Source organism: Berghia stephanieae, chromosome 11 (assembly GCF_034508935.2).
Source record: "Berghia stephanieae isolate SIO BIC M18660-M18661 chromosome 11, UCSD_Bste_1.3, whole genome shotgun sequence".
NCBI classification, from domain to species: Eukaryota; Metazoa; Mollusca; class Gastropoda; order Nudibranchia; family Aeolidiidae; genus Berghia; species Berghia stephanieae.
In genome coordinates, this window is record NC_088370.1 from 43,704,612 (window position 1) to 43,722,131 (window position 17,520).

General features: G+C 38.7%; 2 protein-coding genes and 1 long non-coding RNA gene across 9 annotated transcripts in view; all 3 read right to left on the bottom strand.

Moving 5' to 3' along the window:
* LOC144957217 (carbohydrate sulfotransferase 1-like) overlaps positions 1-2,822 on the bottom strand; it is a 50,204-nt gene extending 47,382 nt beyond the window's left edge. For 2 of the 3 annotated variants that reach the window (XM_078888276.1, XM_078888271.1), the window contains exon 1: positions 2,559-2,787. The gene's annotated coding sequence lies outside the window, so the exon portion shown is untranslated. Of the gene's footprint in view, positions 1-2,558 lie in introns of all 3 variants that reach the window. The other variant, XM_078888273.1, reaches the window with a different exon arrangement.
* A 3,581-nt stretch (positions 2,823-6,403) lies between these two features.
* On the bottom strand, positions 6,404-12,187 carry LOC144957178 (uncharacterized). Its single transcript, XR_013642093.1, has 2 exons — positions 10,960-12,187; positions 6,404-10,871 (listed from the first exon to the last, which is right to left on the bottom strand). It is a non-coding gene; the product is annotated as an uncharacterized LOC144957178 (long non-coding RNA).
* A 2,175-nt stretch (positions 12,188-14,362) lies between these two features.
* The window catches only part of LOC144957181 (E3 ubiquitin-protein ligase UBR5-like), a 104,878-nt gene continuing 101,720 nt past the window's right edge, over positions 14,363-17,520 (bottom strand). For all 5 annotated transcript variants that reach the window (XM_078888219.1, XM_078888222.1, XM_078888220.1 and 2 more), the window contains one exon: positions 14,363-14,777. In XM_078888219.1, the coding sequence (XP_078744345.1) occupies positions 14,565-14,777 (213 nt within the window). In that variant the 3' untranslated portion in view covers positions 14,363-14,564. The remainder of the gene's footprint in view (positions 14,778-17,520) is intronic.

Below are 17,520 nucleotides of genomic sequence, written 5' to 3' on the forward strand. Positions count from 1 at the left end.
AACGTGTAAGATAAAAAAAAAACGGGGGGGGGGAATGGAAAAATTATTTATATATTTTATTATTTTGTAAAAATGGCATATACAGCATTCCATCTTACTCACACAACAAAATTATATTATTACCGTTGCATAGATTAAAACGGGGGGGGGGGGGTAGTACTTGTTGTAAAGGTTACACTATTCACACTTTCCTCAGCACCGTGTGTAGGCTGGGAACAATAATAGCACCAATCTAGAGGCTACAATCATGTGTTATTAGCCTGACACAACACAACGTGTAGTAGAGAACGGGGTGGGAGGTGGTAGGCAGGGCCAAGCAAACGTGGTGATGCCTCTATGCTTTCGAACAGCGTACCAGAATGAATTCTATCAAATCTAATACAACAAGCGGGTGACTCTTAACACTCGCTGAGTCTTTTTTTCTTCATTCAGAGTAAACCGAAGTTTTTGTTTTTATTTAAAGTTTTAGAGGAAACCACTTATTGTTTTATTTGTCGTATAGAATGGCGAAATTGAATAATATCTTGACTTCATCCTTTTCACTCCTTGTGGAACAATTGGCCTCTACAAGCGTCTGCCATCTACTTCTGTCCTTGGCTTCTCTCCTTGTGGAGCACTTGGCCTCTACAAGCGTCTGCCATCTACTTCTGTCCTTGGCTTCACTCCTTGTGGAACAATTGGCCTCTACAAGCGTCTGCCATCTACTTCTGTCCTTGATTTCATTCCTTGTAGAACATTTGGCCTGCCTCTACAAGCGTCTGCCATCTACTTCTGTCCTTGATTTCATTCCTTGCGGTCCACAGGGCCTCTACAAGCGTCTGCCATCTACTTCTGTCCTTGATTTCATTCCTTGTAGAACATTTGGCCTCTACAAGCGTCTGCCATCTACTTCTGTCCCTGGTTTCTCTCCTTGTGGACCACATGGCCTCTACAAGCGTCTGCCATCTACTTCTGTCCTTGATTTCATACCTTGTAGAACATTTGGCCTCTACAAGCGTCTGCCATCTACTTCTGTCCTTGATTTCATTCCTTGCGGACCACAGGGCCTCTACAAGCGTCTGCCATCTACTTCTGTCCTTGATTTCATTCCTTGTGGACCACAGGGCCTCTACAAGTGTCTGCCATCTACTTCTGTCCTTGATTTCATACCTTGTAGAACATTTGGCCTCTACAAGCGTCTGCCATCTACTTCTGTCCTTGATTTCATTCCTTGCGGACCACAGGGCCTCTACAAGCGTCTGCCATCTACTTCTGTCCTTGATTTCATTCCTTGTGGACCACAGGGCCTCTACAAGTGTCTGCCATCTACTTCTGTCCTGGGCCATCGTCTTGTTAGCCTCCCGGCTAAGGCCAGCCATTTTCATTTCTTCTGACAGTGAGCACCTCCGTGTCTGTTTTAGGACGCCCCACCTTTCGTGCCCCTTGGGGGTTCCCCTTAAGGGACTGGTGGGTGACATTTGCTCTCAGGTCTTTTCAGTGTACGACCGACCCATCTCCAATTCCTCCTCCTGATCTGGGTGTTGAAATTGAATGTCTATCAAACCATAATTTTTAAAGGTGATTCTCAAAACTTTCCAAGTCTCTTTTTCGTAGTTCTGAGAAAACTCATATTTTAGTCATTTACCTGTTGAGTTGTATGGGAAATTTCTTGTTCTCTTACCTAATAGCAAAAAGGTAAAAACAAAAAAACAAAAAGAAAATCTAATGCTGTTTGGGTGTGGCTTAGAATGTTTTTAAAGTCACTCCCCCATTTCTAGTTCGAATCCCACCAGGCAGCACACTAGACATCTATAAATTACAACATCCTTTTGGCCAAAGACACAAAGATATGAATATTCAAATTTCACAAGATGTAGATTTAAAACTGCAGTGTCTATTTAATATCGTTTTCTGGAGAGAATTGTCTGTGTCAACATGTAAGATAAAGCCTGTATAAAACCTTGTTACATAGCAAACCTAGTTTGTTTTTTTTCTGAATTGATTGCCAGATTGGATTAAATTGGTATAAAATAATCGTTATGTCCACCTATCACCATTAACTATATCCAATTAAAAACATAGAAATAATACGCTATTGTAATATTTTATACCACCAATGTATTGGTGATAAGATGCACGAATATTTGCTGGCCTTATAAAACGTGTCAGTATCCACATCAAAACGAAGGGGAAAACCAAAACTAGTAAGAAAACAAAAACAACACAAGCACCGAACACTGGGGAACTCCGCTGTTAAGCTCCTGCACATCAATACTCTTTCCACGATTACGTAGCTATGATTTGAATCAATCGACGTTTGTACACGACACACTATAAGTTATAAGTAATCATGAAATGTTTGTGAAGAAGATGATCATCTATTGAATTGTGTCAAAGGCGAGAGGGAAGTCAAAAGCCAAACAAATACTCACAAAATATGACTTGAGTAAAAAAATATCCTTCTAAGTTGAAAAATGATAAAATTTCCAAGTTCAACGAAATGCCATTATTTTTAAATGATTTTATAAACTGGACGACCAGGTGATCTACCCTACTTTTATTGTATATATGTGACCTACCTCGTCAATCTGGTATTTATCCTTGATAATTTAGAGAAAGAGAATCCGAATATCGGTTTGTCTTTTCTTCTCTCTTCTAAGAAATCCCATAGACTCTCTCATCAAAATAAGCTTTCTTTTCAACTCAAATTCCACATGCATAAATGTTGGTCCAGGTTCACCCAGATGAAATTCTGATTGATTTGAACAGTAGAAGAATTATATGTTGGAATGTGCCATAGCCTTCCATTCCCCCATCCCAATCCACAAAATATCTTTTGTGTTATTTGTTTTATCTTTTCATTCACATCAGCTTGACATGAGTAGCAATGAATGAGTCATCAGGCATAATAACCTTTAACTTCTGCACGACACATTAACTCTTTCACGTCGAGGTTGAATGTTATTTTTATCTTATCGCAATATGATTCAATAGTCTGATGTCACATCCGCTCAGAAATGTGTACTTTTTAGTCTTCATGTTGGCTAGAATTTTTTCACATGTCATGTGATCAGAATGTTTAAAAGTAAAAAAACATGATCAGATTTATGTTTTTCTCCTCTATCTGGATACACTTTTATGCTCGTCAGAGAAGTATTTGTTCCGATAGTTTAGAACCAGATACAAGTTACTATACGTCATTACGAGGGAAATGACGTCACGACTGTTGAACCCTATTTGAGGGATGCAGGTTTGACCATAGCCATCGTTAACATAATAGAGCCTGACATAAGAACCCTCTAGGACTTATCCATATTTTGACGTCATTTTTATGTTTGTGCAGCGTCCTGTGAGTTGTCGTTAGTAGAGCTCAAGGAAACAAGTGATTCCAATGGTTGAACAATTGAATACAACTCAAGATTTGTTTTCTTTTGTGGCCAAAGACTTGTCTTTCGACGTCATTTTTGGTCAGTGTCAGGCTATACGTTTACAAAGGCCACGGTCAGTGTCAGGCTATAACTTTACGAAGGCCACGGTCAGTGTCAGGCTATAACTTTACGAAGGCCACGGTCAGTGTCAGGCTGTACGTTTACAAAGGCCACGGTCAGTGGTCAGGCTATAATTTTACGAAGGCCACGGTCAGTGTCAGGCTATAACTTTACGAAGGCCACGGTCAGTGTCAGGCTATAACTTTACGAAGGCCACGGTCAGTGTCAGGCTATAACTTTACAAAGGCCACGGTCAGTGTCAGGCTATAACTTTACGAAGGCCACGGTCAGTGTCAGGCTATAACTTTACGAAGGCCACGGTCTGACCCACTTATGGGCCTGGTTTAACATTGTTACAAAGGACAATATTTTGCGTCATTATTTGAGATTTCCATTACAACAATGAGCCCATAAGGAATTGAGTTATCAGACCTGCAAATAAGTGTACGTCGGCTGCGGACTTAGGTCGTTTTCATGAAGGAAATCCCAAGTGGTATCACGTGATTACCGCCACGCTATTTCTGGTCTCATGTTGACCGAAAAGGAATTCCGCTTGTAAAGCTTGTGAAATTGGGCAATTAGTAAACACAGAATCTCAGTTTTGACGGTGATTTATCCCAGCATATCAAGGCAGTCGACACCGTGTGTGGGTTTTATCCTTGCATCACCTGATAGAAATGGCAACATACGGTGTTTTTAAAATTTTAAAACTTTTTTTTTTTAAGAATTGACTTGTAATATTTTGTGAGTAGATGCAGGTTGTCATTCTGAACACAATTTCAAATATACGGGCTTTTGTCGCTCGAAATTGCCAGAAATAATTAGTAAATTAGGCAACCCCCGAATCAACCGCTCCAATTACCGGAACACAACTGACACCATGCTGCTCTTTGTTGTTGTTTTTAGACAGCCTTTTTAACGAGTAGTTCTCACTAAATTCTACACATTAAAATTAAAAATTGAGCTTTTATATAGCGCAATATCCACGAAATGTGCTCAAAGCGCTTTACAAGGGGTCCCTGGTCAACAGCAACATTTAACATGTAGGACGGGACATGACGCCTGTTAGGCGATATTACATTTTTCGGACCAAGACAACGCTGTAAACGGCCAGTACTCATTTTACACCTGAATACGGTGAGAGTATGTGAGTAAAGAGCCTTTTCCAAGGACTCAACTATGCGCCGAGCGTGAGGCTCGAACCCAGGACCTTCCGATCCGAAAGCGAGTGTCATACCACTAGATCACATAGCCGCACTTCTCGGGTCATTTGTGAGTTTTGTTCACTGTCAGTAGTCATCTTGTACTTAGAAATGTCTTCATGAGAGATTTCATGTTTTGTTTTTAAACCTTTGGGCTTTGGTTACGTGTTGTACATGTATACAGGTCTGACAACCGAACGTAATTATGGGCCTGATTTAACATTGTTGGAATGGAAATTATTTTATGTTGGTTTGAGAGTATTTCCATTACAACAATAGACCATAACTAATTGGGTTATCAGACATGCAAATTAGTACACGCTGGTTTTGGGGGAAACCCGATTAATAATCTGATTTTACAAAAGCAACAAATAAATAAATACACACACACACACACATGGAAAAAGAATCCAAAAAAAACAAAAAAAAAAAAAAAACACCAAACAGTGTCACAAAATATAAAAAAGAATCTATTTGGATGAGAAATAAAGGAGTTGAGACCATTGGACGGTTTAAATGATTCTCTTGTTGCACTCCTGGCGTCCAAATGTCGAGCGCGTTCCCAACACGAGCTCTCAAGGTCACGCGGCGGAATTGGAAATTTGTTTGAAATTCCTGACGTCGGAATTCTTGAATCTCGAATTATTATTTATTCATAGGGCGTTATTCATATTCATATCGCTCATTGTGGTGAACGAAGTCAGTGGTGCTGCTCCAAGCTCCAAGAAAGAAATAACAATATACGAAAACAGATAAAAAGGACGTTTGGGGTTTCCCCTTCATCAACAAAACAGGATGAATGAAACACTACAGACGAATGAGAAAATGAGGTAGTGGCGTTGTTAAGATGATGAAACAAAAACGCATTGTCCTCATAACTGAAGGCCCGAGCCTGAGCTGACGTGACGGGCAGACCAAGGGGAGGCTACTTAGTTCTGGCCCCGTGTCCAGGGGTCTGGAATTGGGACATTTATCTGCTTGGTTGAATTGACAAAGGTTTACGGTAGATTATTTGTACTTTGTGGAATTTCTGTCCGTCCTCGACTCCAGAGGGTTTGTCACGGTTCGCTGACTCGTGTTTGCTTCAAGTCAGTGTTGTGTGTGTCTGTATATGTATGTGTGTCTGTGTATGTGCAGGTGTATATGTATGTGCGTGTGTCTGTATGAGTGTATGTATATATATACACCCAAGAAAAAGTAAGACATAGGGGAATTGGTTCAAATAGGGATCAGATGTAGATTCCAAGAGCATACCACCAATGTACTTAGTTTGAGATCACCTATAAGTCTCATCCGGACACAAGCACAAAATCCAACAAAGAGGAATACATTCAAATGCTTACATTATACATTGAAAATAACAAATATAATAATACATAACAGAGAGATGATTTACAAGGAAAAAACTATCATCTCCCAAAACAATAACTATGCATTTGACTGTTTCCCTCCCAGCTAGGACCCAGCCAGGGCCAGGACAAAACCAAGCAATCTCATTCCAAGACAAAGACAGAAAGCATGTTGGAAAACAGATATAAGGGGATAGAAGACACAGTATGTACCTCCCTGCCCACTGTGGAGGTAGGGAACCCCACCCAGAGAGAAAACATATTGGGGGATAGAAGACACAGTCTGACCTCCTGCCCATCATGGGAGGTCAAAGACCCCACCCAGTACGCTGACCTCGTACACATTACCAGAAAACAAAATAAGAGAAAAAAAGCTCACAAAATGTCAACACATTTATTGTTTTAATTTCCTTTCAAACGTCACTCAGAAATACAAATCAAAGAAAATAAATAATGATAAAATTCAAAAATAAACATTATCAAATCCAGTCAGAAATAATAATTTTAAATAATAATAATAAAAAATTCTTGTCTGTGACATGTCAAGATTCCCCAAACTCCACAAGATCGCCGGCCTGGTCTGGACAAAAACAAACACATTCAAAATGTTTGGGTGGGAAATTGTTTTGTTTTGAAGTGTTTTACGGCGCTTGCAACGCATCAAGGTCATATCAGCGCCAGTAAAAAAAAGGAAGAAAATAGGATAGTCAAATTATAGAATGACAATTAAAGCACGCAAGAAAAGTTAAGACAAAGGGGAATTGATTCAAATTGTTTTGTTTGTTTGTTTTTAAGGGTTTTACGGTGCTTGCAACACATTAAGGTCGTATCAGCGCCAGTAAAAATGAAGAAAATGGAAAATAGGATAGTTAAAAGTTCTAGAATTTCAATTAAATGATCCAAGAATCAGGCAGACAAAGGGGAATTGGTTCAAATAGGAAACAGATGTAGATTCCAAGATCACACTATCAATGTACTTAGTTTGAGATCACCTAAAAGTCTCATCCAGACACAAGCACAGATCACCTAAAAGTCTCATCCAGACACAAGCACAGATCACCTAAAAGTCTCATCCAGACACAAGCACAGATCACCTAAAAGTCTCATCCAGACACAAGCACAGATCACCTAAAAGTCTCATCCAGACACAAGCACAGATCCCCACTAGGAGGAATACACTCAAATGTTTACAAATCATATAAGATAAAATGTAAACATAATAGAGTGCATAACAGAGAGATGATTTACAAGGAAAACAATATCATTTCCAGGACAAAACCAAGACAAAGACAGAAAGCAAGTTGGAAAACAGACATAGGGGGATAGAAGACACAGTAAGTGCCTCCCCTCCCTGCCCACTATGGGAAGTCAGGAACCCCAGACAGATTTTGGTGTGAAAACTCGTCCATAAAACATTCAAACATCCATCGATTCAAATGACCTTCACCTTGTCCAAAACTCTCAAACCTGGGACTTTTAAAAAATCTCTTCCTTGAAGTCCCAGGTTTGAGAGTTTTTGTCAAGAAAAGGGAAATTTTAATCCGTGGATATTTGAAGGACGAGTTTTCAGGCCAACATAGAATGCCAAAGCACACACAGTGTAAGACGATACTGGGAATCCAGAGGGAATTACAATCAATGACTTATTTATTACATCCTATCTACGATTATTTCACTGCCATCATCATCAAGCAAAACACAAAACAAACAAAACTAATTGTCCATCCATGTCTTTCAGGCAAGAAATAAATGTCCTATCCATTTTGTTTGTTTTTTGTTTTTAAGGGTTTTACGGCGCTTGCAACACATTAAAGTCATATATCAGCGCCAGTAAAAAGGAAGAGAAGATGGGATAGTAAAAAGTTCTAGAATTACAATTAAGCACACAAGGAAAGGTAAGACATAGGGGAACTGGGAACAAACAGGGAACAGATGTAGATTCCAAGATCACACTATCAGTGTACGTAGTTTGAGATCACCTAAAAGTCTCATCCAGACACAAGCACAGGTCCCAACTAAGAGGAATACACTCAAATGTTTACAAATCATATAATATAATATGTAAACTAAACATAATACAGTGCATAACAGAGAGATGATTTACAAGGAAACAAATATCATCTTCCAAAATTATAACTATAAATTCGACTGTTTCCCTCCCAGCCAAAGAACTCCGGCCAGGGCCAGGACAAAACCAAGTAATCTCATTCCAAGACAACAACAGGAAACAATTGGAAAACGGGTTGGGAAAGAAGACACAGCATGTACCTCCCTGCCCACTATGGGAGGCTATTTATTTTGACATGACCTCAATGTCCTATCCATTTCGACATGACCTAAATGTCCTATCTATTTTGACATGACCTAAATGTCCTATCCAATATGACATGACCTAAATGTCCTATCCATTTTGACATGACCTACATGTCCTTTCCATTTTGACATGACCTAAATGTCCTACCTATCCATTTTGACATGACCTAAATGCCCTATCAATTTTGACATGACCAAATGTCCTATCCATTTTGACATGACCTAAATGTCCTATCCAATATGACATGACCTAAATGTCTTATCCATTTTGACATGACCTACATGTCCTATCCATTTTGACATGACCTAAATGTCCTACCTATCCATTTTGACATGACCTAAATGTCCTATCCATTTTGACATGACCTAAATGTCCTATCCATTTTGACATGACCTAAATGTCCTATCCATTTTGACATGACCTACATGTCCTATCCATTTTGACATGACCTACATGTCCTATCCATTTTGACATGACCTAAATGTCCTACCTATCCATTTTGACATGACCTACATATCCATTTTGACATGACCTAAATGTCCTATCCATTTTGACATGACCTAAATGTCCTATCCATTTTGACATGACCTACATGTCCTATCCATTTTGACATGACCTACATGTCCTTTCCATTTTGACATGACCTACATGTCCTTACCATTTTGACATGACCTACATGTCCTTTCCATTTTGACATGACCTACATGTCCTATCCATTTTGACATGAATGTCCTATCCATTTTGACATGACCTACATGTCCTTTCCATTTTGACATGACCTACATGTCCTATCCATTTTGACATCGACCTACATGTCCTATCCATTTTGACATGACCTACATGTCCTACCTATCCATTTTGACATGACCTAAATGTCCTATCCATTTTGACATGACCTACATGTCCTATCCATTTTGACATGACCTACATGTCCTACCTATCCATTTTGACATGACCTAAATGTCCTATCCATTTTGACATGACCTACATGTCCTTTCCATTTTGACATGACCTACATGTCCTATCCATTTTGACATGACCTACATGTCCTATCCTCTATGAAGAATTCACTCCAATCCAAATCCAAACAAAGTACAAATTATTTTATTTAAAACCAATAACTAGTACAGAACAGAGAAATGTTTTACAAGGGAAAAAATGGAAATAAACATTTGACTGCTTCCCTCTCTGCTACGGATCCCCACATGGACCAGGAAAAACTACTCAGCGATCTCAATCCAGAACAAAGACAAAGAGCAACATGGAAACAGAAAACAGATATAGATGGAGGATAGAAACGGAAGTTCATAAATACATACGTTGGACACCAGATTGTATATTTTACTGGCACAGATCATTATAACAATCATGTCACTATACAATATACATAAGTCTCTTGTTTTAAATGCAACGGCTTCACATACATCCATTGTACAAAATTATTTACACATTGATGTCTATAACCCTCCATTATACACGACTATATCCACACACACATTGTGTCTATAACCCTCCATTATACACGACTATATCCACACACACATTGATGTCTATAACCCTCCATTATACACGACTATATCCACACACATTCATGTCTATAACCCTCTATTATACACGACTATATCCACACACATTGTGTCTATAACCCTCCATTATACACGACTATATCCACACACATTCATGTCTATAACCCTCCATTATACACGACTATATCCACACACATTGATGTCTATAACCCTCTATTATACACGACTATATCCACACACATTGTGTCTATAACCCTCCATTATACACGACTATATCCACACACATTGATGTCTATAACCCTCCATTATACACAACTATATCCACACACATTGTGTCTATAACCCTCCATTATACACGACTATATCCACACACATTGATGTCTATAACCCTCCATTATACACGACTATATCCACACACACATTGATGTCTATAACCCTCCATTATACACGACTATATCCACACACATTGTGTCTATAACCCTCCATTATACACGACTATATCTACACACATTCATGTCTATAACCCTCCATTATACACGACTATATCCACACACATTGTGTCTATAACCCTCCATTATACACGACTATATCCACACACATTCATGTCTATAACCTCTATTATACACGACTATATCCACACACATTGTGTCTATAACCCTCCATTATACACGACTATATCCACACACATTCATGTCTATAACCCTCCATTATACACGACTATATCCACACACATTCATGTCTATAACCTCTATTATACACGACTATATCCACACACATTGTGTCTATAACCCTCCATTATACACGACTATATCCACACACATTCATGTCTATAACCCTCTATTATACACGACTATATCCACACACATTCATGTCTATAACCCTCCATTATACACGACTATATCCACACACATTCATGTCTATAACCCTCCATTATACACGACTATATCCACACACATTGTGTCTATAACCCTCCATTATACACGACTATATCCACACACATTCATGTCTATAACCTCTATTATACACGACTATATCCACACACATTCATGTCTATAACCTCTATTATACACGACTATATCCACACACATTCATGTCTATAACCCTCTATTATACACAACTATATCCACACACATTGTGTCTATAACCCTCCATTATACACGACTATATCCACACACATTGTGTCTATAACCCTCCATTATACACGACTATATCCACACACATTCATGTCTATAACCCTCTATTATACACAACTATATCCACACACATTGTGTCTATAACCCTCCATTATACACGACTATATCCACACACATTGTGTCTATAACCCTCCATTATACACGACTATATCCACACACATTGTGTCTAACCCTCCATTATACACGACTATATCCACACACATTCATGTCTATAACCCTCTATTATACACAACTATATCCACACACATTCATGTCTATAACCCTCCATTATACACGACTATATCCACACACACATTCATGTCTATAACCCTCCATTATACACGACTATATCCACACACATTCATGTCTATAACCTCTATTATACACGAATATATCCACACACATTGTGTCTATAACCCTCCATTATACACGACTATATCCACACACATTCATGTCTATAACCCTCCATTATACACGACTATATCCACACACATTCATGTCTATAACCCTCCATTATACACGACTATATCCACACACATTCATGTCTATAACCCTCCATTATACACGACTATATCCACACACATTGATGTCTATAACCCTCCATTATACACGACTATATCCACACACATTGTGTCTATAACCCTCCATTATACACAACTATATCCACACACATTGTGTCTATAACCCTCCATTATACACGACTATATCCACACACATTCATGTCTATAACCCTCTATTATACACAATTATATCCACACACATTGTGTCTATAACCCTCCATTATACACGACTATATCCACACACATTGTGTCTATAACCCTCCATTATACACGACTATATCCACACACATTGTGTCTGTAACCCTCCATTATACACGACTATATCCACACACATTCATGTCTATAACCCTCTATTATACACAACTATATCCACACACATTCATGTCTATAACCCTCCATTATACACGACTATATCCACACACACATTCATGTCTATAACCCTCCATTATACACGACTATATCCACACATTCATGTCTATAACCTCTATTATACACGACTATATCCACACACATTGTGTCTATAACCCTCCATTATACACGACTATATCCACACACATTCATGTCTATAACCCTCCATTATACACGACTATATCCACACACATTCATGTCTATAACCCTCCATTATACACGACTATATCCACACACATTCATGTCTATAACCCTCCATTATACACGACTATATCCACACACATTCATGTCTATAACCCTCCATTATACACGACTATATCCACACACATTCATGTCTATAACCCTCCATTATACACGACTATATCCACACACATTCATGTCTATAACCCTCCATTATACACGACTATATCCACACACATTGTGTCTATAGCAGTGCTGGAAACCCTAACCCAAATAAACGTGTACAATGGAGAGACAAAATGAATAAAACTTTTAACAAAGACGTACAAACCTTCAAATCTATAATTAACCCTAAATCTGACAATGGGCAATTAAGACCATACTAGCAATATTATGATCGACATTTAAACGAATGAATAAACTCTCCCTTTATAGACTATAATATACAATAGTATTGCCTACCAGGATCCATGTATAAACCCGATACCTCCCAAGCCAGATAGAATATTGAACTCCCCTTGAATAAAGTGTTTAAGTACACTAAAACAGTGTATGATTCTTACAATGCTGAAACAATAGAAATCTCAATATTGCTTACAATCCTCAGAAAAATGGCTACAATTAACAAAAATGCGTAAGAATACACAATTTTTTCCACAATGTTGGCACCACTGCTATAGCAATACACACACACACACACACATACAAACACACCCAGACAGACACGCCACCAACCACAAAATCTCCTTTTTATTTCCTGAAAAAGAAAAAAGCAAAACCTACTATGAGAGTTGGGAGGTGTCAATCGTCTATCAATTGTCTGTGTCAATGTCAAATGTTGTCAGTTTTCTACAGAATTCAATACAACAGCCCGTCATTTTGACTCTGTCAAATTCAATAAAAATAAGAATTACATTTGGTTGTACAAGTTGGCAAATAAATCTGACTGACAGGTGAAATGATTATATTTAATGGGATAAAAATCAAGCTACGTTTTGGTCTTATCTGTCAACAAAGCCCCCCCCCCCCCCCCCCGCCCCCTCTCTCTTTCTCTAATTTAATTTTTCTTTTTTTTCTTCAAATGCACATTCCGATGAGATCAATACCAATTCATCCTGTCTGGAACTGGAAATTATTCAAGTTTTTTTCTTGAGATAGAAAATGAATCTGACAAACTGGAAAACAATTGAACCAAATGATTTTTTAAAATAACTAGAAAAGATGACAAACATGATATACTATGTGACCCCTTCCAGTTTGGATTAAAAAGGAAATACTTGAAGCAAACTCAATTTCACTCCTTCCATTCATTTTAAAAAACTGTTTCCAACTCTCCTGCCATCTCTATATAGAGTGAATGCGTTTGCCACCTAATTCAGTCCCTTGATTGGCGACAAGAGACCTGAAGCACATAAGACTGTCATCTAAGTGTTGTGGTTTGTTCACAAGAGTTGGTGTGATTTGTGGCTTGCGGTTCATACGAGCCGTCATGATTTGTGGCCTGCCGTACACTGGTAGAAGCCTCCAAGCCTTGAGAAATGTTGTTTACGTCTACACTGTCCTTATGATAGAATTCACTGAGTTGGACACAACAAAGGGACATAATCAGTGACAAATGCATTCCCCCAATGACATACAATACTATTACGGTTGTGTTTGTTGTTGACTGAAGGAGGGTTGAACTCCAAACACCCATTGTTGCAATGAACAAGATAAACTTTTTATCTTTTGAAGCTTTACGGAGTCATCAAGTGTGAACAGGATAAGATGGAGAAAACTCGCACATCATTCAATTTATATATATATCTATATCTATCTATCTATCTATATACCAATATCAATATCCAGATAATATATACCATTTATTGTCATGCTCTCTCCTCTTGCATAGTTTTGCCTACAAAACTGTCTCTCCTCAGTCGAGGATTCTAGTGGAGAAACAATGTTGTAGGCAACAATATGCAACAAGTGAGAGGATTAAAATCATTTGCGATTCTAAAATTGTCGAGCACTCGATGGGATTCACGCTCATCACGATCTCACAAAGAGATAATAGATAAGAATATCACTTTATCAATGACCTGACAATATATATCAATATATATATATATATATCTATATATATATATATATATATATATATATATATATATATATATATATATATATAATATATATATATATATATATATATATATATATATATCAACAAACATAATATATATCAATATAACGATATCAATGATCTGATAATGGATATTTTAATGAAATAAACCTTTGCTTGTTTTCTGTGACATGATTTCTATTTGGGACAAAATCCATTCATTCAAGAAGCCGTCGGTTCCATCCCCTCACCATCCAAAGGTCTTGGGTTCAGATCCAAGCCTCAGACAAACCCAAAGGCTTTTGTTTTGATGGCCAGGAGTAATTTGGTTCTTAGAATGGCTCGGGTGGAATAGAGGGGAATGTAGAGACGGGAGATGCACGTGTTGGCCGTCGGAAGGTGGTCGTCATCGGCCGGCCGGATGGTGATGGAGGGCATCGGCTGGAAACCTTCCTCGCTGGCCGGTAGGGCCGGGCTGGACGTCCAGAAATACACCTGGATTTACAAATAAATAAAAATGTCAAAATTTTAAAACAGAGATGCCGGCTGGCAATTGGATGACAAAGCTGAGATTTCAATAAATCAATACAAGTCACTTACAGGCACTCACAGGTGTCAGGTAAAAATATGAAATGTCATCTTTGGAACAGTGGCAGAACTATAATAGAAAAATATCATCCTGAAAACTGATTGGGGACTGTTGTGATTGGGGACTGGCCGTGATTGGGGACTGGCCGTGATTGGGGACTGGCCGTGATTGGGGACTGGCCGTGATTGGGGACTGGCCGTGATTGGGGACTGGCCGTGATTGGGGACTGGCCGTGATTGGGGACTGGCCGTGATTGGGGACTGGCCATGATTGGGGACTGGGAGACTGGCCGTGATTGGGGACTGGCGTGATTGGGGACTGGCCGTGATTGGAGACTGGCCGTGATTGGGGACTGGGAGACTGGCCGTGATTGGGGACTGGCCATGACTGGGGACTGCCGTGATTGGGGACGGGCCGTGATTGGGGACTGGCCGTGATTGGGGACTGCCGGGACTGGCCGTGATTGGGGACTGGCGTGATTGGGGACTGCCGCGATTGGGGACTGGCCGTGATTGGAGACTGGCCATGATTGGGGACTGGCCGCGATTGGGGACTGGCCGTGATTGGGGACTGGCCGTGATTGGGGACTGGCCATGATTGGGGACTGGCCGTGATTGGAGACTGGCCATGATTGGGGACTGGGAGACTGGCCGTGATTGGGGACTGGCCATGATTGGGGACTGGCCGTGATTGGGGACTGGCCGTGATTGGGGACTGGCCGTGATTGGGGACTGGCCGTGATTGGGGACTGGGAGACTGGCCGTGATTGGGGACTGCCGTGATTGGGGACTGGCCGTGATTGGGGACTGGCCGTGCACAGTGTTCCAAATTGCTTCTCAGCGATCTTTTAGTCTGAGTCACTGAACCGTGAAGTCAGTGATTTCACGGCAGGTAATCTTAATCCTGGGTGCATTCCTTACTAATCCCTATCTTCAGTTTTTTTTGGTGTTAATTCAAACATTTTTTCACCCCGATAATTGAATATAACATTATATTTTTTAGTTGAATATCATTTACCCTCCTTTGCTGCACATCATTGTGAAATTTTCATCAAAATAAGTTTATTGGTTATGTTGTAACTTGGGTTATAAAAGTATGTACATAATCGAATTTTGAAAAGTGATTTCTCAAATATAATTAGTGATATCTCATTATCCAAACGATAGATTTCCTTCGTTGATAATTTATAAGTTTTTAAATTTTATTGTCTTTTTGGTGTGAAAGGTCGGTCAGTGCGCGAAGTGTAGTTTATTTTTTATGATTTTTTTTGGTTTCACCTATCAGGTAAAAAGGGAACATACACTTGAGATACACTTAAAGATCTCAATTCACTATGTTGTTTATGTGCTAAAGGTGCACTAACAGTTAAAGAAAAGGCTAAAAACAGGAAAAACATTTTTTGTAAAGACTTCAAAAATGAAATCAAACTGTTCTTTGACATTGATATTGGAACGGACCTTAAAAATAAACATTCAGAAGTTATATGCTATAAATGTGAAAAGAAAATGAGAGACATGAAAACATATAAGAGTCTACTAGCAGTTGTAGAATCTTACAAGACCTGTGAATTGCTCACTGATGTGCCTCAAGAGAAAAAAAGAATGGGAAACTAAGATCCCAATCACAGAAGAAAAAATAGCCTTAGTTCATAAAGAGAAACTGTCAGAACGATGTGGGCCAGTCTGTAGTTCTCTTGATGATATATTAAAAACAAACACAATCATATCTCAAGTATGTCATAGTCGTAGGTTCATAGGAAATCATTGCCATAGATATTACACACAAGACGTTTACAAAAAACTCACTGAAAATGTCGTTTCTAAAACATACATGTATACAAACAATAAATTAATCAGAGATAAAGCTGAAACTATAAAAAGTGTTTTGATGAAATAAATGGAGCTTATTCTGAAATACATTCACTAATTTCTCACACAAAACCAGTCACAGAGACAGTAATAGAAAGTCTTAATAGCAAGATAGAGAAATATATGACAATATACCGTTATTACTTTTCTCAAAATGTACTTCCAAAACACCACATATTGGAAACCCATTGCATACCTTTTATGAAGAAATATACTTTGGTCTAGGTCTTTTAGGAGAACAAGGAGGTGAATTGTTACATTCAACAATTTCAAAAATTGAAAAGAGAACACAATCAATGAGAACAGAATCATCTAAATTAAAAACAATAATAAAAAGTAACCTCCTGCAGGTTTCTCCTGATATCATGTCACATGTGCCCTCCCCCCCCCCCCCCTCCCCCCCCCCCAAAAAAAAAAAAGAAAGTTAGAGAGAAATGAAAATTTGATGAATCAAACAAAATAATACTTAAACATCTTAAAATATTTGACATATTACGTTGTTAAACTTCCTCTAAAAATAGAGCTGTTATTTGTTATATTTTGAGTTATATGTTGCTTTCTCAATCCCCTCCCCTTTTTTTCTTTTTTCTCTATCCCTTTCTCCCTCCAACTATCCTCCGTTCAATAGCTACATCCTCCACCACAAATATTTTTGTTCTTTCTCATACCTAAACAGATCCATACACATACCAACACACACTAGCAACTCCCTATCTCTAACACAAACACACACACACACACACACACACATACACAAATATAAACACACACATGCATTGAC